Source organism: Chaetodon auriga, chromosome 13 (assembly GCF_051107435.1).
Source record: "Chaetodon auriga isolate fChaAug3 chromosome 13, fChaAug3.hap1, whole genome shotgun sequence".
Lineage (NCBI taxonomy): Eukaryota > Metazoa > Chordata > Actinopteri > Chaetodontiformes > Chaetodontidae > Chaetodon > Chaetodon auriga.
The window spans coordinates 26,079,289-26,101,993 of NC_135086.1; the positions used below are offsets into that span (position 1 = coordinate 26,079,289).

At 42.5% G+C, this 22,705-nt stretch overlaps 1 protein-coding gene across 21 annotated transcripts in view; it reads left to right on the top strand.

The window, feature by feature from the left end:
• The window catches only part of lrch1 (leucine-rich repeats and calponin homology (CH) domain containing 1), a 210,005-nt gene that overhangs the window by 95,526 nt on the left and 91,774 nt on the right, over positions 1–22,705 (top strand). For all 21 annotated transcript variants that reach the window (XM_076747011.1, XM_076747021.1, XM_076747016.1 and 18 more), the window contains 2 exons: positions 2,466–2,602; positions 3,560–3,690. In XM_076747011.1, the coding sequence (XP_076603126.1) occupies positions 2,466–2,602; positions 3,560–3,690 (268 nt within the window). The remainder of the gene's footprint in view (positions 1–2,465; positions 2,603–3,559; positions 3,691–22,705) is intronic.

Here is a 22,705-nt window from a genome sequence, read left to right on the forward strand (position 1 = left end):
TCCATGTGCAGAATTGGCTATTTTTGGAGTATTATCAGACCATCAAACCACTAGGAAAAAGGTTAAGGATAGTGTTGCCTTTGCTTCCTTATTAGCACGTAGAAGGATTTTGTTAGAATGGAAATCGCCAGTTGCCCCCAAAGCTTCCCTGTGGCTTAAGGACCTTATGCTGTACTTAGACCTGGAGAAAATTAAATACAATCTTAGAGGATCACCTGGAAGATTCACTTCGGTTTGGGGCTGCATGATCAGTTACGTAGCTAAATTAAAGACACTACAGGACAAATGAAATGTTTTTCTCAGATAACTGACTCTTGCTTCATTTCAATCCATTGAAAATATACCTCTTTGCTTCATTTTTCTTTAAAAAATCTATTTATTTATTTATTTATTTATGTTTCTGTTTACTTATATCTGTTTGTCTGCCTATGGTAAGACAGGAAGGATGTGTGTTATCACTGATATGTAACAAATTATGTAGGACGGGGTTAGAGGGGGTGGGGGGGGTTGATTAGCGGTTGTTTTGGGAAAAAGGAAAAAGCCATTTCTTCTCAATGTATATATTTTTGCCTGTCAAATGAATAAAAACATTAAAAAGAAAAAAAAAAAAAAAAATTACTGCATTCCATATGTCAGTTTGTCACACTCATATAACATATGCACCAGAGTTCCCACCTTTCTATTACATCTCCAACATATATCACTGTTTCTGAGTTTCAGTCTTGCCAGTTTGGAAGGAGTCCAGTAGGACCTATTTAATATAACAAATTAGTTGTGACTGTGTTTCACGTGAATAACAGTACCATGATTCGCACAGCTTTTTCCAGTCATCTTCTGGAATCTCCCGAACCAGGTCCCTATCCTAACACACTTTTAGACCATCCACTTTTGGCACCTGTGTACTTCTAATAAATTCATAAAATTTTGATGCTCCTCTATTCTTGTCTCTTATCTTGTGTGAAATTTCCTGAATTCCAGTTATACCATTCTGAATATGTTCTTTATTTGAAAGAATGCAATATCTAATCTGTAGGGATCTCCAAAATTCTGAATTACATAGATTATATTTATTTTTAATTTCGTCAAAGGATCTGAATCCAGCATCCTCCATCGCATCCTCAAGAATGCGAATACCAGATCTAATCCAATTATCCCAAAAAAAACTGTTCTTATCTGATAAATATGGTTTGGTTTTTGTTATTTGATGTGCAATTTTCCACGACTCTCTGGCAAAAGCCAGCAACGGGTCTTGGGCGGGAACTGGCCTATCTGTTTGTGAAAGGAAGGCCTCCACAGAAAAAGGATACACTAGTTGCTCTTCTATCCTAAAATAATTTTTACCAAACTGAGTCTGCCTATCAGTGAGATATATAATTTATCCCAATTTTGTAACAAAGTTTGCGTTTTTCTGAATGACTGGGAATATGTTGGCTTCCATTCCGTCTCACCTTTTTAACTTATCCAGTAACTGGTTGGTTTTTAGTGATAACTTTTTTTTTATATATATATATATATATATATATATATATATGTATATATAATGCGTTCATTTCTATTGAGTAGTCTTCAGTACTTGTTCATCAATATGCATGTCTGCAGGTTTCTACATTGACTAAAACTGTTAGCAGGCTGCATCCAGCTTGAACATTAAAGAGTCTCTTTTTTTGTGAGGTTACAAATGAGGGACTCCAGTTGAGCACAAACTAAAGAGGCAATTTTTTTCTAGGTATTTTAGTTCTAATAAGGAATAAAGTTGATATGAAGAAAAACATTGAGACTCTTGTGTGATAACAATTAAAAACCTCTGAAAATAACATTTGCATTGTTTTGTGTGATGGGAAATATGTTGGTGGTTTGAGCCATTTGAATGTAAAATTATTAATTAATTAATATTCAGTAACAGCATGTTAATTCTCATTAGATGTGTAGCTCATATATGTTTAATGGACCCCATAATATTTCAAAGTTGACTTATGATTCTTGTAATTAATTGCTCCGACCTGCATGGTAGAACCACAACATGTACTGTGGATGGCATGACATCATTATACACCAAGTTGTCTACACATACTGGACCCCTACCATGTACAGTATGCAGTTTTGTAACAAGCCCTGCATACTAAGCTTTATCAAACCATCAGAAACTCACACAGGTTAAGTTGGGCTATATAAAAACTTTTACTTTTCTTAAAGACTCACTATAAACCGACAGAGAACAGAGAATTTGACACAAATGACAAATTCTCTGTTCAAAAACCTGCTGCGGTTGTGGATGTACTGTATAATGTAGTATCCAGTCCTCAAATATAATACGACCCCCATTTTTTTAAACATAATTGCCAAAGAAAAATATCTTGCAAATCAAAAAACTCACCAGAAGAAGATAACAATAGGTGTTTAACTAACAGATATCTATGCTTGTGTGTGTGTGTGTGTGTGTGTGTGTGTGTGTGCTCTTCATACAGACCTGGCTGATCTTCCTCTGGTGAAGTTTGACTTCTCCTGTAACAAGGTGTCAACCATCCCAGTGTGTTACAGGAAGATGAAACAACTCCAGGCCCTCCAGTTAGAAAACAATCCACTCCAGAGTCCACCTGCACAGGTAGGTGCATGCACACACACAAAACCTTAACCCCAGCCTTCCTATAGTGTAATGATTTACATTAGGGGGAACTGCATTTTGTCCCCACAAGTAAGTCCCCACAATGTGACTGTATAAACAGGTTTATGTACCCCACGTGAGTAATAGATGCACACACATTTTTGCTACATAATTATAACAAAAAGGCAGCCTACTGCTTTTTGAGTTTTTTCCATTTCCTGTTTTGTCTTATGACTTCTGGTTGCAATTGCTGCCTACAGTAAATACAAGTAAAAAGTCTCCCTGTACAGTTTTTTTTTTCCCCAAGTTGGGAACACACGTCCACCACAGATCAGATTAAAAAGATGGTGCAAAGTTTTGTTTGGCATTAACTACCTTACAGCTAGCTCAACTAGCTTACTGTGTTTTGTGGCAGCAGCTCAATGTTTCAGTGATGAAAGTATCAAGAGCTCTTATCAGTGCTTGCAACTGTGATGATACATATAATTAATTATTATTAACATTATTTGCGTTCTTTAATTCTTATAATTTCAAGATGAATTAAAACACATATTTTCATCCAACAATGTTACAATTACAATTAGTCATTTGGCAGACGCTTTTATCCAAAGTGTACACATGAATTCAGACACTGATGGCACAGCATTATTATGTTTTTTTTTTTGGGGCGGGGGGTGTCGGTGGACAACCGCTCTACCTACTGAGTTACAATGTAATGTAACACAGTATATTTTATTGATGATATGGAATCATTCCCTTACTATGATAAGCACGTCACAGATAACTGGACTGCCTGTAGCAGTGTAACTAACTAGTCGGAGTCTCTACCATGACTCTGTGTGAATGATGACATATTTATTGTATTAATCTACACTTTGAATCGGCACACTCAGACAGATTCTGTAATGATACCTATATATTGTTACAAATCAATACAATCTTTCTTTTCTTTTTCAGATCTGTATAAAGGGTAAAATTCACATATTCAAGTATCTGAGCATTGAGGCATGTCGCAGTGAGAAGATGCCTGACTCCCTGTACCTGCCTGTCATGGAAAGACTCAACCTATCACAACCCACCACCGGCAGGTCAATTAATGTAGCAACTTATCATGGGAAGACACCACCTCCTCCCTGTCTTTTTTCATTTTTCTTTAGATTTTTAATCTATTTATTTATTTTTAGTTTTTTTTTAGTTGTTTTTTTTTTGGGGGGGGGGGGGGGGGGTATTTTTTGCCTTTATGTGATACTAACTGGTTATGACATGCATGTATTGAACCCGGCGACTGCTGCAGCCATGTGATGCGTTGCTGTAACCATTTGGCTACCGAAGCGTCATTCCTTCCTCTCCTCCCGTGCTGCAGTAATTAGCATGATGGAAGATCTCTCTCCCACACAACAATTGTTTAACTACTGAAACTTAATGGGATCACAGTAGAATACAGTTCTGGCACATAGAACACTTAATTACCTCAGTATTCTGGCAAATTAATCCTTCTGGCAAATTAATCCAAAGTACCATTTCATTTTCGTCATCCTTGAACAGGGCAGGCAGAGAATTCCTGCAGAGTGAACACACACTCCAATGATTCCAGTTATTTTCAAACAGTTTAGTAGTGCTGATGGACTTGCAGACACAGTGGCTCTTCTCTGTCCTGAATGTATGGTTTTTCCATGCATGTCCTTGAGTAAGTCATTGTTTATGTAAAAGCTCTTGGTGTTTGTCTTTGTCAGGACAAAAGTACAGTTGTCAGTTTCTGCTAGACATCAGCAAAATGACGTATTACAACTTGGGAACCCCTGCAAGCTGAGAAACTGCGGGGCCTTGGAGCCACAAGTGGTGTGAGAGGAAACAGAAGAAGGGTATATGCAAAGGTATCCTGGCAAGGCTAGCAGCTAGTCCAAATGCGCCGGCTATCCCAATCGTTCATCATGTAATCACACTAAAACCATCACCACTGAAGGCCCAGAATGCCACCTTCAGAGCTGGAGACACAACTGGTCAGATAACAGCCAGGGTCATTTTGTACAGCTCTGTTTTGTTCTTCATTTGTTTCCGCAAATGGCCTGCCTAACACTGACCAAAATACAGCAAAAACCTAAACTGAGGTTAATGAAGCAGTTTTATAGGAAATGGTCTCCAAAACTAAAATGAGAAGTTGTAGCCTCTGAAGATTGCGTTAAAGAACAATGCTCCTACATATTACATACATTTACATGTATGTATTATATATATGTACAGTACTGTGCAAAAGTTTTAGGCATGTGTGGAAAAAATGCTGACAACTAAGAATGCTTTCAAAAATATAGATAATAATAGATATAGATAATAATTTTTATCGGTTTACAAAATGCAAAGGAAAAATTGAAATCAGATCAATATTTGGTGTTCCTATCCTTTTTCCTTCAAACCAGCATCAATTCTTATAAGTACATTGCACAAAGTCAGGGATTTTTTAGGATTATAGTCAGGTGTATGATCAACCAGTTATACCAAACAGGTGCTAATGATCACCAATTTCACATGTAGATTGAAACACAGTCATTAACTGAAACAGAAGCAGCTGTGTAGGAGGCTTAAAACTGGGTGAGGAACAGCTCTGCTACCAAGTTGAGGTTGTGGAGGACAGTTTCATGTCACAGGTCATACAGCATGGCAAGACTGAGCACAGCAACAAGACACAAACTAGTTATACTGCATCAGCAAGGTCTCTCCCAGACAAAGATTTCAGAGCAGACTGGGGTTTGAAGATGTACTGTTCAAGCTCTTTTGAAGAAGCAGAAACAGTCAACGTTAAGGATCGTAGACCCAGTGGTCGGCCAAGGAAACTTAGTGCAGCAGATGAAAAACACATCAAGCTTATTTCCCTTCGAAATCAGAATATTGGAAGTCCAACAGGGCCATCAGCTCAGAACTGGCAGAAACCAGTGGGACCCAGGACCCCATTTACTGTCTGGCCAGAAGTGGTCTCCATGGAAGAGTTGCAGCCGAAAAGCCATACCTCCGATATCTAGGACCAAGCGACTCAACAATGAAGCATAGTGGAGGTTCCTTGCAAGTTTGGGGCTGCATTTCTGTAAATGGAATTGGAGATTTGGTCGGGACTAATGGTGTCCTCAATGCTGAGAAATACAGGCAGATACTAATCCATCACGCAGTCCATCAGGGAGGTGTATGATTGGCCCCAAGTTTATTCTGCAGCAGGACAACAACTCCAAACATACAGCCAATGTCATTAAGAACTATCTTCAGCGTACAGAAGAACAAGAAGTCTGCAAGTGTTGGTATGGCCCCCACAGAGTGCTTGTCTCAACATCATTGAGTCTGGGATTACATGAAGAAAGAGAGAAGGATTTGAGGAAGCCTACATCCATAGAAGATCTGTGGTTAGTTCTCCAAAATGTTTGGAACAGCCTACCAGCTGGGTTCCTTCAAAAACTGTGCAAGTGTACCTTGAAGAATTGATGCTGTTTTGAAGGCAAAGGGTGGTCACACCAAATACTGATTTGATTAGATTTCTCTTCTGTTCATTCACTGCATTTTGTTAACTGATGAAAATAAACCATTTTCAAATATATTTTTGAAAGCATTCTTAGTTTACAGCATTTTTTTCTACACCTGCCCAAAACGTTTGCACAGTACTGTATATCACTGTATTTACCACAGTATATCAGTGGTAGGCTGTGCATTCCATACCTAGGCCTTCAGTCATGCTAGTAGTAATTAATCCACCTCTCAATAACTACTTTATGGCTATAGAAACCATCTTATTTTGCCGAAATGCAGTATAAAGGGCTGTTGCATCACAGAGAGGTAACTCGTGTAGCCAGAATAAATGCCTTTACTGAAGAAACATACCCAGGGTGCACAAGTCTCCTTCTTCTGTAGCTACAGCTGTGACACATATAAAAATGCATCAATAATGACCTCATAAAACTGCAACATTATTTAGGAAAATAGCAGCATTTTACACACCTGTTTATCCTGATTATTTGTACACAAAAACCATCCTCCTTTCCTTCCTCAAGAAAAGTTCAGTTACTCTGTCGTAGAGACTATCCTTGTGTTTCAGGTCCATCAAGAAGTCCTTGTCTATTGCCATCGAAGTCAAGCCTAGTTAGTTAGTAAAGCCCTTTGCTCCTGGTTGCATAGGCCACTGACAAATATCCTCCATTTCACTCTGTTCGTGGCTTTTCACTCAAGCTCTCCCCAGTTTAGCCTACTCTCCAACATTTCTGCCTCTACACTTCTTCTCCAGCTGTTCCTGGGGCGACCTCTTTTCCTTTTCCCTTGGGGATTCCATTTCAGGGCTTGTCGGAGGATGTTTGTGGCAGGTTTTCTGAGGGTGTGGCCAATTCAACTCCACTCCACTCTTTGTGATTTGTAAGTCTATGCGTTCTTGGTTTGTTCTTTTCCACAGGTCCATGTTGTTGTCTTTCCACCAGATGTTTAATATCCTTCTGAGGCAGGTGTTAATGAATGTTTGCAGTCTGTGTGTTGTGTGTTTTGTTGTTCTCCATGTTTCGGATCCATACAGCATTACTTGTTTGACGTTGGAGTTGAAGATGCGTATCTAAGTGTTAGTAGAGATGGTTTTTGAGCTCCAGATCTTTCTGAGCATGTTAAACACCACTCTAGCCTTGTTGATTCTGCTTCTAATGTCGGCATGTGTCCCTCCCATGGTATCTACAACACTGTCTGGGTAGGTGAAAGTTTCTACCTCCTCTAGGGCAGTGCTATTCAAGAATATGCAGTTTCTGGTTTTGGAGTGGATCTTCATCACTTGTGTTTTTGTTGTATTGGGAGTGAGACCAAGTTTTATTGCAGTTTGTGAAGGTCTGTCTGTCTTGCATTTGTGTCTGTATGTGAAAGGAGAACTATATCATCCGCAAATTCAAGATCATCCAGCTCCTCCCACATTGTCTACTGAATTCCATTTCTCTTCCCCTCAGTTGTTTCCCTCATGACCCAGTCAACAGCAATGAGGAGCAGGAATGGTAACAGAAGACATCCCTGCTTGACGCCTGTCTTGACTTCAAAGCTCCAGGAAAGCTGGCCTGCATGTACGACTTTACACAAGGTGCCATCATACGAGTTCTTGATAAGGTTTATGAACTTGGTGGGGATTCCATAGTGTTTCATTATTTGCCACAGTGTTGTCCGGTCTAAGCTGTCAAATGCTTTTTCAAAATCGATGAAGTTCATGTACAGGGATGTGTTCCATTCAATAGACTGTTCAATGATGATGCGTAGTGTTGCTATGTGGTCTGTCCATGAACAATCTTTCCTGAATCCTGCTTGCTGATCCTGGAACCTTTTGTCTACAGCTTCCTGAAGACAGTTGAGAATGACCCGACTAAAGACCATACTGGGCACTGAAACTAGGGTGATCCCTCGGTAGTTGTTGCACTTCCGTAGGTCACCTTTCTTTGGTAGTTTCACTATGTGCCCCTCTGCCCACTCTGTGGGTGCCTTTTCGTCCTCCCATATTCTCCTTAAGAGGCTGTAGAGCATGTCTGTAGATGTGTTTATATCAGCTTTAAGGGCTTCAGGTGGAATATTGTCAGGGCCAGCAGCCTTGCCGGTTTTCAGTCTTTGTTGGTCTGTCACACTTGATGTTTAGCAGTGTCCTGGTCTTGGGAATGTGTGGCCTCTCTCTTGGTGGTGGTCTGTTCAGGACCTCTGGGAAGTGCTCTACCCATCTCTCGAGCTGCTCTTCCGGGGTTGAGAGTGGTTGGCCATTCTTGCCATTGATTGGTTTGCTACTTTGTCGATGTGTCCCAGACAATTTCCTTGTGATGTTGTATAGTTCTTTCATGTTTCTTTGAGATGCTGCAAGTTCTGCCTCCTTAGCTAGCCTCTCTACCTGTGATCTCTTGTCACTCCTGATGTTCTGCCACACTTTTTTTTGTGGAAATGGTTGTACTCCTTTTGAGCCTCTGCTTTTTCAGATCTTGTTCTTGCGATGTTCACTTTTTCCTTCGCCGTCCTCCTCTGCTGGATTATGTTGAGGGTTTCTGGTGTTATCCATTCTTTGTGATTTTGGGATCTTCTCCCCAGGGCCTTCTCGCATGTTGAGCTCCAAGCAGCTTTTAGGCACTCCCACTCTTCATTTGTTGTCCATTCTTCATTCTTGCTGAGCTCAACCTTTTCTTTGAGAGAATCTGCTTGAACTGTTTCGTCACTTGAGCATTGCTGAGGTAGTCAGTGTTGTATTTTGCTCTTTGACCCTTTGCTCGCTGATATCTCGTCAGTCTTAGCTTGAATTTCCCCACTAGGAGATGGTGATCTGAGGCTGCGTCTGCTCCCCGCCTTGTCCTAACATCTTTCTCCTAACATCTCTCACAGTTCCTCTGAACTTCTTGTTGATGCAGATGTGGTCGATTTGGTTTTCTGTGACATGATCTGGTGACACCCAGGTTGTTTTGTGGATTATCTTGTGGGGAAATACGTGCCCCCGATCACCAGGTTATTGTTCACACAGGTCTCAGCAAACATCTTGCCATTTTCATTCATGGTCCCCACTCCATGTTACCCATCACCACCTCATATCCCTCGTTTTGGCCTCCAATTTTGGCATTAAAGTCCTCCATCAGGATAATGAGGACCCTGGTTCCAATACTACAGAGTAGGTGGTTTAAGCTGTCATAAAACCTGCCCTTAACCTCCTCATCTGCATTATAAGTGGGATTATGTGGGCTTTCACTCTCCTGTTGCTGGTATTGAAGGTTGCTGAGATGATGCGGGAGCTGATGGGTTTCCATGCAGTTAAAGCCTTTTTAGTGCCTTTCGTCCTCATGATGGCCACTCCCTCCGTGTGGTTGGCTGCCTCCTCTTCGTGTCCAGAATAGATAATTGACTGGCCACTGGTCAATTTGACCTCACCTGACTGCATCCATCTTGTTTCTGCCAGGCCAAGGATTGAGAGGTTGTAGCACTCCATTTCCTTGGCATTGATTGCAGCCTTGCCAGCCTGGTACATGGTTCTGATGTTCCATGTCCCCAAGGGGATGGGTGTCCTTGGCTTCAGAAGGTGTATCAGCTTACCAGCGTCTCTGCAGGTTTGGCTGGTAAGCATCATAGTCCCCATTGCTGGGGCACCTTCTTCAGCCAGGTGTGCGATTTTGTTTTTATTCATCAGTGTTTCTGTAACTGGAACGTTTTTACAGGATGGGGTAGTTAACCCCACTCCTAACCCCCAACCTGGAGGGCCATCTGCTGCTTTTCGTCTGGCCTCTACTCTAAAAACCTGCCTGGCATGATTGACCCTGCTGGGGGTATAAACCCCCACCAATATAGCCTTCAAAGTCATGGAGGCACACAAGCAACCCCACCATGACAAGGTAGCAGTACAGGGGATTGGATGTCGAGCCTGCCCTGTCGTATTTCTGGCATAAGTTTTAATTTGCTTAAGGGCTGAAAATGAGGTGGGCGAAAAAAGATCTTGCATTCTTTAAGCGTTGAGGCTCCCTAAGTCAGTACTGAATTTAGCTGATGTGCATAGCTGTGTATGAATAAAGCCAAAGGTGGCCTCTCCTCAACTTTAGCCTACACCCCATTTAATCCAGATGTGACTGACCGCCATGCCGTCAAAACACTGTGCCACAACTTTATTCAGGCATTCATTTTCCTGTAAAAATCGGATGATAAGACCTACAATGTCATTGGCTCGCTTCCCACTGGTAAATCTTCAAATCTGACAAACCGCTCCTTGACACCTGTGCCCATTATGTAACGTAGGACCAGTGCGAGCTGTGCTGCGTTACTGGCATCTGTCATCTCATCCCCCATAACAGAGACAAATGGTGCTTTATTGACTTCTGATCTCTTCTCTCATCACTACAGCAAAAGCAGTGATCAGGTCATTTTGTATTTTGCCTACCGTCCCACTAAACACTTTATTAGTGGACAGGTGGCAATGTAAATCCGTGTTGTTCTCAGCAGTGAGAGAGAGAAGCTCCACATAGTTTCCTCTGTTTTTGGATCCAGCGTTTTCATCGTGTCCCCGAAATGAAAGTTCCTGCTTGCCCCCCCCCAAAAAATGGCACATTCTATCAGTGTCTTTAAGATTTCTCTATTTCTCTTGATTTCTATTCCTCTCTCTACTTGTCTTCACCTTTTTGTTGTGGAGCTCCGTTTCCCTGCGCACTTTCTCGCACAGCTGTAGATCCCCTCTGATTTCCCCAAAAGTTTTGGAAAGCACCGTTGCTTGTAAGTGTCCAGCAGTGCTTTGGTGTCTTGTTGCTGCTTTGGATAGGCAAGCCGAATTTGCAAACTCAGTACGGCTCCAAACACCATGTCGATCAGTAGCAAATAACAAGCACTCCCAGCAATACAATTTGCAGTGTTCCTCAGAGCCTGTGAGCCAGGGGTACTGCTTGTAGTAAGTGGACTGAAAGTGGCGGGCAGATCCTTTTCCAGATTGTGACAGGTTTGCTAGCTTCGGAATTGCCCGACCTTTCTTAATGATGTTTAGCTTTTCTTGAAAAGTCTGTATTGAAAATGGCTTTCACAGTAAATCTACATCCAAATCTATTTCTTCTCCTCCTTCAGCCATTGTGGGGTGACAAAACAACTATTAAATCAACACAACTATATTTTTGCTCGTTCAGCTCGCAACAGATGCAATTTGCTAGCTCTGGCTAGCACACTCTCTGACTATCCAATCAAAGCGTGTGAATACGCTGACATTACCGTACACCTGCTAGGTGGCCTTAGTGTCGTCAACTCAAAATCTGATTGGTTAAAGCAACAGTTTGATCGACACTTATTTTATGCTACAGGGCCTGCAGAACTGATTGTGAAGGCCTCCAGGCAGATTTCTTTGACCCTTTCAACAAATAATGGCTGAAATGTAATTGGACAAGTGCTCTTATATGAAAATACATATTTGGAAGCAGAGGAAAATGAAAGGAAGCCAACAGACCATTTGGAATTGTTTAATAAGTATTAATGGAAAATGTAATTAACATAAGTCTGTTATTCAGATATTTTTTAAGCCAGCAGAGAAGGCCTTGCAGGCCCTGATGGCCCACCACAGATATATTTATCTATCTAGGTAGATAGATAGATAGTTAGATAGATAGATGATGAAGATTGATGCCATTGACTTGCCTTCACATTCCCCTGACCTAAATCCAATTGAGCACGTTATGTATCGTGCATGAGGCCCTGCAAAGTACCGCCACAGACTGTCCAGGAGCTCACCGATGCCCTGCTCCAGGTCTGGGACGAGATCCCACAGGACATCATCCATCGTCTCATCAGGGGCATGCCCAGACATTGTCAGGAGAGCATACAGGCATGCGAAGGCCATACACACTACTGAGTTACATTATGAGTTGCTGTGATGAAATTTATGCCAGTTGAATCAACCTGTGATTTCAGTTTGTTACGTTAATTTTCAGTGTGATTTTGAATCCTGCCCTCCTAAAGAAGAGTCCATGCCTAACTGTTCAACACAGAGTTGCTCGACTTCGCTGGGCTAGGGAGCACAAAAGGTTACAGCTTGGGAACTGGCGACATGTTATCTTTACAGATAAGAGCCGCTATATCCTTACCATACAGATGGAAGACAACGGGTTAGGTATCCAGGAAACCACTCGAGCTGGTGGCGGCTCAGTGATGGTATGGGTCGGTATTCGTCATGGAGGAAAGACACCATTCGTAGTGCTGGATGGAAACGTCAATGCCGTTGTGTACAGGGACCTCCCACATGCAAGACGGGTTTATGGCAATAACTTTCGTCTGCAAGACGACAATGCTAGAGCACATAGGGCAACTGCAGTGAGAGATTATCTTACAATTACAATTACAGTCATTTGGCTTTATCCAAAGCAATGTACATATGAATTCACACACCGATGGCACAGCATCGTGAACAGATTGAACCACCAACCTCCTGATTGGCAGACGACCGCTCTACCTCCTGAGCCACAGCCGCCCCTGCCCCTGATGCCATGGCCTGCTTGGTCCCCTGATATGAATCCTATTGAGCATGCCAGGGATGCCTTAGGCTGAGCCATCAATGAGAGGGACAATATTCCTCACACTCTACAGGAGTTAGCCTAGGCTCTGACCAAAGAGTGGGATGCCCTGCGCACTGACAACATCAACAAGCTTGTGGACAGCATGCCACGACATCTTAATGCACTGATCCGCATCAGGGGTGGCCATACTCGATATTAGTGGCTGTGTGGCATTTGAAACAGCAATATTGGACATTCATAGGCATCTTCTTGAATATGTGTTTCCTGTTAAACTGACCAAGGCTGAAGAATTTAAACAAAGCCTTAATCCTATTGTATCAATACCCCCAATTTTGTTAAAGCCTGACTACAGTTTGTAAGGTTAATTGTGATTTAATTTTCATTGTGAGATATTTAGAAGAGATTGATTAATAAAGTTTTGAGAAGATATACAGTTTATCTGTCAAGAATAAATCACATTGTCACAATCATTTCATGAAAAGAGGTAAAACATATTTTATTCCAACTTTATGAGCAACAGTGTATATTACATACATACGGACCAAAGGAACAATGGTAGAAGTTGGAGAATGATAGCAGAATAAATACTTTGGTAAGACAGCAAAGAATGGAGAAAGTTGTCAAGTAAACATAAAGCAGATTGAGCACCATCTTGGACTGCCCCAGACATCACAAATGTAAAAGCTAATCCAAGAAAATGTGATGAAAATATGATGATGAGGTGAGATGCAGACTCTTGCCCACCTGCTGATTATCTAACCTTCAAACTGCTGTCTGGCCTGAAGCTTTGTCATCACTTTTCTGCTTGTGTGATTTTTTTCTCAAACATCAGCACCAAATAGTGACTGATTGAGGCATGTTTATGTTTGTGTTGACACTGACACATACAAATATGTGGATGAGGACATAAATGCTTCTATTCAACTTTTATTTTACCTTTTATACTGTTTAAAAATTAAGCTGTTTTCAACATTTCTGTCACTCTGTCTTTCACTTGTCTCTGTGTCTCTCTCTCACCTAAGCTGTTTTTGACAGTTGGACCTCTTTCCCCTTAAACTGTTAACTGTTACAGCCTGCAGTTATTATCCCTCGCACACCCGTGCAGCACGAAAAGAAACTTTAATCCACACCCACCTGCTGGACAATTGTTCCCATTTTTCTTCAACCTGCAAGCATGTAAGTGAAGTTCTCTTAGAGAGCAGTGTCCATAGCTGTCCAGTATGCCAGACCAGTTACACGCCAGCCTGGCGGCAGACCCCAGGACCCTGAATGATCAACTGACTGTCCGATTGTCTTACTGGACTCATCACCCTGCTTTTCAAGCGTCAGCAAATGTCTCCATGCTGGCATTCTCCTTGACAAAGCTGGCCACCTAGTCAACTACACTGTCTCTGGAGGAGGCATCAGAGGTTAGCAAAACTGCCAGCGCTACCCTCACTCAGGCTAGGATTGTAGCATGGTCGATGTGAATCCACCGGCTCATCTAGCTGCAACAATCCTCTGTTCCCGAGGCATCACAGAATGATTTCATTGAGGCTCCCATCAGCGACAAGCTGTTCAGGCTGCATTTTCACTCCATGTTGAATGGCGTGAGATCAGTGCCAGAGGAAGCAGCGAGCATCAGAGCATGTCAGCTGGGCACAGCCTGCAGCACACCCTTTGCACTCCTCTGGTCAGCTGCAGTCAGTAGCCATGTCGCTTGCTCCTGATCCAATCCCCCACTGGAGGCTCAGAGGAAGCAAAGCCAGAGGCAGTGATGGTTTTGGGGGCTCTCTGCTGATGATCACACAGGTACGGGAATGTGTTCACTGAGGCGAGTGGGTGGCTATTTTCATGTATTCATCATCCCATACAGGAAATTCTTGCACTTCTCATTCCAGGGGACACAGTATTGATACAACTGCCAGCCATGCGGTTACTCCCTGGTTCAATGTATGCTTTAGCTGCATTACACATGGTATAACTGTTATCATACCTCCTGAACTTCACCTAAGCTTCACAGTTAACTGGGAAGAGCTCTCCTCTTGCTCCCCAGGTTTTTGTTCATTTGGGAGTGGATTTAAAATCGATCTTCACAATAGCACAGCTCTCAGAGCAGAGAATGGCACTGCTTAGGGGTCTGCTCCACCATGTCACCCCTCACAGTGTAGTGACAGCTCTCTCTGTTGTGCAGCTTGATGCGGGTATGATGTCAGCAGTTAACCATGTGGTTCCTCTGGGTCTCCTCCATGTGAGATGAACAACCCTCTGCTGGAGGTGGACACCAGATTGCTTCTCAGCACATGGGCATGCCATAGCATTTGTGGGCATCTCTCAGGATGTTGTGTGTACTGTCCAGAGTAGATTTTGTTACGCAGCCAAATGGATAGCTTTCCAGTGCTCGTGTGTGGACAGAGGACTAGACCCAACTGTTTATTCCTTGCCTCCTGTACTCTCATTTCTTCAACTGTTAGTGGACTTGAATCTGGCCATCAGCTCCTACTATTCCATCTTGTCATGATGGGTTTGGTGAGAGATTGTGGTGTTTAGCCATCCTCTGACAAAGCACTTTCTGAAGTGTGTATTGAGATACAGGCCAATGTCACAAGCCCATTGTTGTGGAGGATGTGTTTAAGGTGTGTGATGCCTTTATGGGGTCATGTGTGGAATTTAAGTGTTTTCTTGTTACTTACAAAATCAGGATTGTTCCAGATTGTATTGAAATTAGATGGTGCAACAGTAGTCTTTGTGATTTTGTGGAATTTCCACCAGGCTGTCAGAGATGGTGCTATTGTTAATGTTTTGAAACAAGGATGACATGGAGAGAAGACAAATCTGAACTCTAAATATTTTCACAAACTGTTGCTGTTGTTATTCTATCTATAATGGATAGTGGAAGGATCATCCAGCATTGGAGGCTGTGGTTTATTGTTTTGAGTAGTGGAGTGAAGTTGAGTCCAACCAGCTCTGACAGCCTGGGGAAAACATTAACGCCTAAATACAATTACAGGTACAATTAATCATTTGGCAGATGTTTTTATCCAAAGCAACACACATATGAATGCACACACGATGGCACAGCATCAGAAGCAGTTTTGTGGTTCAGTGTAGAGTAGATTATGCTTCGATTCGTTTAATTTATTCTTCTAGCGATGAGTGAGGTTTTTGTAGAAATAGTAATATATCATCTGCATAGAGATAAATCTTATGATGGTCATTAGGTGTTTAGATTCATTCGATGTGGGTGTTTTGACAAATGGCTGCAGCTAATGGTTTGATGAAAATAGTGAATAGGGAGGGAGAGAGTGGGCATCCTTGCCTAGTTTGGGTTCCTCTGGGTTTTTCCATTGATGATAACAGTGGCTGAATGTGGGGTGTGCAGGACCTTGACCCAGTTAATAAATGATTCCTTAAAGCCAAATTTTCACAATGTCTGTATGGGGAATGAAAAGTCTGTGCGTGTTGCTGGATTTCTGTGAGCTAGTGTTTTGATTGATGGCTTTTGATGATGATTTTTATATCCACATTGAGGAGAGAAATGGGGCGTAACAAGATGGTAACATTAGATCTTTGTTAGGTTTAAGTAGGAGTGAAATTGTAGCAGTGTTCATGTTTCATTTCAGTTATCATTCCGTTGAGGAGTGGCACTAGAATAGATTGGAAGTATTTATAGAACTCAGCAGGAAAGCCATCAGGTCCTGGTGCTTTGTTATTTGGCATAAGAGTGAAGGAAGTGGCGAGTTGATCCTGTGTTCTTGGTAAATCAAGTTTGTTCTTTACTCAGCTGTGGTAAATCACTGCGGTTTAGAAATCGATCAGTGTCCTCTTGAATCAGGTCCTTTTCTAATGAGTATAAATTGGTATAAAGATCTCTGAAGATTTTATTCATCTCTTCACATGAGTGTGTGGGCTTCTATGCTGAGTCCCTAACGGTTTATTTTGTTTAACTTTATCTCATAATTATAGTTTCATTTATTTGGTATTCACACTTTCTTAGTTCATTCTGCATTTACTCTTTTGGGCTACTTACATTGATGTTTTCAAGGTATTCCATTTCATTCCACTTCAACTTCTTGTTCTTTTTCTTTCTTTCTTTTTTAATAAATGGAACAATAATCTGTTAAAACTGCTTTCACTGTTTCCCACAGAAGAGGTGGTGATGACTCCGGGCAATCATTTATTTCTAGGGAGGATGTCCACTTCTTTCTAAAGAGTCTGTTAAAAAAAAAAAAATAAATAAAAAATGGAGAAGCGATGTGTTAAAGCGCCACCTGGTGTTGGCTTTATGTAGACTGGTTCTGTTCCACCAAAGTGTTATCGGGGCATGATCACTAGTAGGGATGTAACAAGACCCAAAACTCAAGGTATCACAAGAATTAAGAAGAAAAGAAAGTGTATGCAGTATTTTCTAATTATATAAAAATTAGTTTGTAACTTAAAGTACTTAGTAAAATATAATAAAAGTAGCCAGCAATGACCTAAGCATGTGCAAAAAATTGGCATGAATTGCCTTTGACAATGAATGATTGAACCATGTACAATTTCAAAACAAAAGCAACACAGCAGTCAGTAGCACCCATAACATAGCTAAAAGAGCTGTTCCATAGGGAGACCACATCCATGATTGGTTTATGTACTGGCAGGTTAAAATTTTCTATTTAGTGGTCAGCACAGTCTGTTGTGAACTTCAGTGAAAAAAATCACTGCTACATGCCTCACTTAACCAAGTAGATGGCTGGCGCAAGCTACATTCAAACCCACTTGTGAAGCAAGGTTTAAAGTGTGTGCAAAACACTTTATGTGTGGACAGTCCAGCCTCTCTCACCACTACATCCATATTTCGTGCATTGTCTGTAACGAGAGAAATACACTGATGATTATTTCTAACTTAATGTCAAACTCCCACTCCAAAACAGCAGATTCCAAGAGCTCAGCTATGTTGAGTCCTGTGTGTGATTCAAAAAGAGGCCTTGTCTGTAGGACCAAACTTTTCATATCCCATTTAAGTTTAACTGAATACAGGAATACACACTTAAAGCAGAGAGGACAGAGACCGGGAAAGGCTGAAGATCTTTTAATCTTCCTTATTGTTAAAAACAGACTTAGGCGGTCAGGAGAATTCAGGGTTTGGGTTGATCTTGAAGAGGAGGCTAGAGAGATGTTGATCCAGTTTCCTTCCAGGACGCGGACTGACAATGAGATAAGATGGCGCCATGGACGGCTGCCTTGGTGTGTTGGTGCGCGTTGTTTTGTTTTGTGTTTTAGACCTGTTTTTTATGTGCCAGAGCTCTTTCACCAGAGAAGAGCTTATGAACATCAGGGGAGCAACTCCAGAGGATTTATTTTCCTAAATTTCTGCTCCCAACAGTGGAAATTTTGGACATCCTGGTCAAAGGTGCAACGGGCCGGCATGCTCGTGCCCCTTCGCCAGTGCAGATTATGCACAGCGTTACCCGGACTGTTTCTCTCTAATGTGTGTTAACTGCCCAACAAACTGGAAGACTTGCAACTGTTGTTGGGTAAAAACAGGGACTTTTCTTCATCTGCGGTTTTGTGCTTCATCGAGACGTGGCTCTGTGGATTAATACCGGACTCTGTGCTGCAGCTGGCTGGCTTCCAACTCCACTGCACGGACAGAGACACAGAACTTTGCGGCAAAACTAAAGGTGGAGGAATCTGTTTCTACATCAACAGTGGTTGGTGCAACGACGTGACAGTGATCCAGCAGCACTGTTCTCCTGACCTGGAATCTTTCATCATTAACTGTAAGCCTTTTCATTCGCCCCGTGAGTTCGCTTCATTCATTCTGGTCAGCGTTTACATCCCGCCGCAGGCCAACATTCAGGATCTGCAGTGTATGCTCACCGACTAGATACTGTGTGTGGAGTGGACCAACCCAGACTCTTTGGTTATTGTCCTTGGAGACTTTAACAAAGGTAACCTCACCCACGAACTCCCTAAATACAGACAGTTTATTAAATGCCCGACCAGAGAGGAGAATATTCTGGATCATTGTTATACCACAGTCACGGATGCTTATCACATTGTCCCCCGTGCTGCACTGGGCCACTCTGACCACGTCATGGTATGCCTGATTCCTGCATAGAGGCAGAAATTAAAGCTCTAACCCTAACCCTAAACCTGTAGTGAGGACATCAAGAAAGTGGACCAGCGAGGCTGTGGAGGATCTCCAGGACTCTACTGACTGGGATGTGTTCAGGACCGCTACCAACAGTCTGGATGAGTACACGGAGGCTGTGACGTCCTACATCAGCTTCTGTGAGGACTGCTGTGTTCCATCATGCACCAGGGTGAGTTACAACAATGATAAACCCTGGTTCACAGCCCAACTCAGACAGCTAAGGTTGGCAAAGGAAGAGGCTTTCAGGAGTGGGGACAAAGACAGATTCAAAGAGTCGAAGTACAAGTTTAGCAAGGTGGTGAAAGAGGCTAAACGACTGTACTCTGAGAAACTCCAACACCAGTTCTCAGCTAACAACTCTGCGTCTGTCTGGAAAGGGCTCAGGCAGAATACCAACTACAAGCCTAAAGCCCCCCACTCCATCAACGATCAATGTCTAGCCAACTACCTGAACGAGTTCTACGGCCGCTTTGAAAGACAAAGGGACAGTCCAGCAACCATCCCCCATGAGACCTCCCAACAACTCCAGCTCCAGTCACCTCCACCAATGCCCACCTTAAAGGAACCTATGCTAGGATCCTGTTTATGAATTTCAGCTCTGCCTTCAACACCATCATCCCAACTCTGCTTCAGGAGAAGCTCTCCCAGCTGAGTGTGCCTGACTCCACTTGCAGGTGGATTACAGACTTCCTGTCTGACAGGAAACAGTACGTGAAGCAGGGGAAACACGTCTCCAACGCAAAGACCATTGCCACCGGATCCCCCCAGGGCTGTGTTCTTTCTCCTCTGCTCTTCTCCCTGTACACAAACAGCTGCACCTCGAGTCACCGGTCTGTCAAGCTCCTGAAGTTTGCGGATGACACCACCCTCATCGGACTCATCTCTGATGGCAATGAGTCCGCCTACAGGTGGGAGGTTGACCATCTGGTGACCTGGTGCAACCAGAACAACCTGGAGCTCAACACTCTAAAGACAGTGGAGATGGTTGTGGACAACAGGAAGAACTCAGCCTCACCTACCCCCATCACCCTCTGTGACTCCACCATTGACACTGTGGAGTCTTTCCACTTCCTGGGAACTATCATTTCCCAGGACCTCAAGTGGGAGCCAAACATCAGCTCCCTCATCAAGAAAGCACAGCAGAGGATGTACTTCCTACGGCAGCTGAAGAAATTCAGTCTGCCAAAGACAATGATGGTGCACTTCTACACAGCCATCATTGAGTCCATCCTCACCTCCTCCATCACCATCTGGTACGCTGCTGCCACTGCCAAGGACAAGGGCAGACTGCAGCATGTCATTAGGTCTGCAGAGAAGGTGATTGGCTGCAATCTCCCATCTCTCCAGGACCTGTACGCATCCAGGACCCTGAGGCGTGCAAAAAATGTTGTGGCTGATCCCTCTCACCCCGGACACAAACTCTTTGAGACACTCCCCTCTGACAGGAGGCTGCGGTCCATCAGAACCAAAACCTCACGCCACAAGAACAGTTTTTTCCCGTCTGCTGTCAGCAACAAGGCCCGGAACCCCCCCGACACTCTTCACACTCCACTTCTGCCTCATCACATTGAGATAGACACAACTCTTTGCGTCACATTAACGCTCAGCTTGGACTTCTTTCTGAAAAAACAGACTGTGTTTCTGGAAAAAAACAAACAAACAACAAAAAACAGACTTGTGTATATATATTTATATTGTTATATTTTGTACTTCTTTAATAGCTTATTTTTAGTAGATGTGTCATACACCAACTTCACCAAAACAAATTCCTCGTATGTGTAAAATCGTACTTGGCAATAAAGCTTTTTCTGATTTCTGATTTCTGATTTTTTGACAGGGCAGGGACGAGGACAGGTGAGGGCAAGGCACCTGAGCACATACAAAAAATTACAGTCAGGCAGACAGACAGGCAAGCAAGCAAGGAAAACTGATCAAAAGGTACTGAGCAGATTCTGCTGGGTCTCTGTCGTTACTGCAGACATGAACGGACGATTCAACGAATACTGTGTGGAGAGCCAGGGTTTGTATACTGTGACGGCAGGTGAGCCTTGATTGAATGATTGAATGCAGCCTGATCTGTCAGCCACACCTCTGCAGGGAGACACACAGACACTAGACAGATAAAAGACAGAGGGAGATGGGATACACAAGACACAAAGGGACAAAAAAGAGGGGGGACTGCGGGTCCTAACACAGCTCTAAAAGTCAATGGAGCATCCTCAATCTCTTTTTGGTGGCACGGTGGCAACACTGTCGCCTCACAGCAAGAAGGTCCCAGGTTCGATTCTCACTGCGGGCACCGGGATGTGTCCTCCACCATGCCTTCGGTGCCTGCTGCTCGAGGAAAAAAAGGGCCTTTCTGTGTGGAGTTTGCATGTTCTCCCCGTGTTCACCTGGGGTATCCTACGTAAAACATACCCCCACTAAAAACATGCAAGAAGATCACCACCTGACCAATGGTGACAAAACGGAATTGGGTCCCCGGGCGCCGCTTGGATGGCAGCCCACCGCTCCTGGTCTGCCGTGGAGGAAGGACGACCAGGATGGGAGAAATGCGGAAGACAAATTTCACCTTCGTGTGCAGTGTCCAGCATGTGCATGTTGTGTGATAATAAAGGGGAATGTCTCCCCCTGATTCTTCTTCTTCTTCTTCTTTTTCGTTATGGGCATGTTCACCTGTCATTTTCAAGTTGGGTTTATTTTTAGCAGTGCTTGGCTTGCACTCAAAAGATGATGGAAGACTTCTTGGATACTATGATTGCACCCTCTGCTGTTCAAACAAACAATACAATTTTTGACAAAGAGAGATAGTAAAAACCCTTGTAACGCCATGGTAAATAGCATTATAATCTCATGATGGCATCGAGCCATATTTTTATTGCCATCATGAGATTCGTTATATTTTTACAAGCCGAATCTCTTGTAATGATAGGGTGGATCTTTGAGTCTGATATAGTAGATGTAATTGAGTTGCTGGTGAGGAAGAAGTGCATTAATATGGTGGGCTGGTGAGAATATTCTCTTGTGGCTGGATGTCGCAGTCACCAACTATCGCCAAGACCAAGACTGTTCATGAACTGTTTTTTGTTTTTTCTGTGGATTGCCAGATTTGTTTGTTTAAAGTGCTGGTTCTGAAGGGTCGATGACCGTGTTAAAGTTAGCTCCTTTTATGACAGGGCAATTGGAAGTATTTGAGATGCCGGAAAATAATTCATGAAAAAAGAAGGGCTCATCAGTATGGGTCATCAATTCTGGGGCCATAAACATTACTGGTTGTTATGTAGCTGTTGTTGATTGATGTGTTTATGTAAATGTTCTTCAGGATCTGCGATGGTGACGTTGTGGAAGAATGAGTGATTTTTTTTTTTTTTTATGGTACTGGACAGACCCAGTGTGGCATAGACTATATCCTACTTCACCCTTATGCCATTAGCCATGGTCTTAGAGGGTGAAGCCCATATGAAATAGATTCTATGCGTATCCAGGTTCTATAAGTATAGGCGCAGCCCTCTTAGTTTTGGGCCTCACTGAAAAAGCTGTTTTTTGGCAGCATATTAATTCAAAGCATTTCTTTTAAACTTTTAATTTGAGAGTATTAAAGTTTAGCTTCCAGCATTTCCAGCAATGTCTTTCAACTCTTAGCTTGTTTTGGTAATGTAGAGTTAATGTTGAATCATTACTAACAATATTTTTTATCCTGTTATTTATTATTATTATTATTATTATTATTATTATTATGGATGTTTTTTTTTTTCCATCTCCTCTACTCCTGCATGCTTTCAGCAAAAGAAACCATTCAGATATCAAAATGTTCAGCTCATTAAGGGTGTTCTGAAATATTACTTGACGAAACTGCTCTTCCCACAAATTTCACTCTTCATGTATTATTCTTACATTAAGGTAAAATTTGTGTTCTTTTGGATAATGAGCCTGGTTAAGCAATAGGACTTCTTGAATTTTCAGCTTCAAAACTAGATACATTGCTGACTCAGC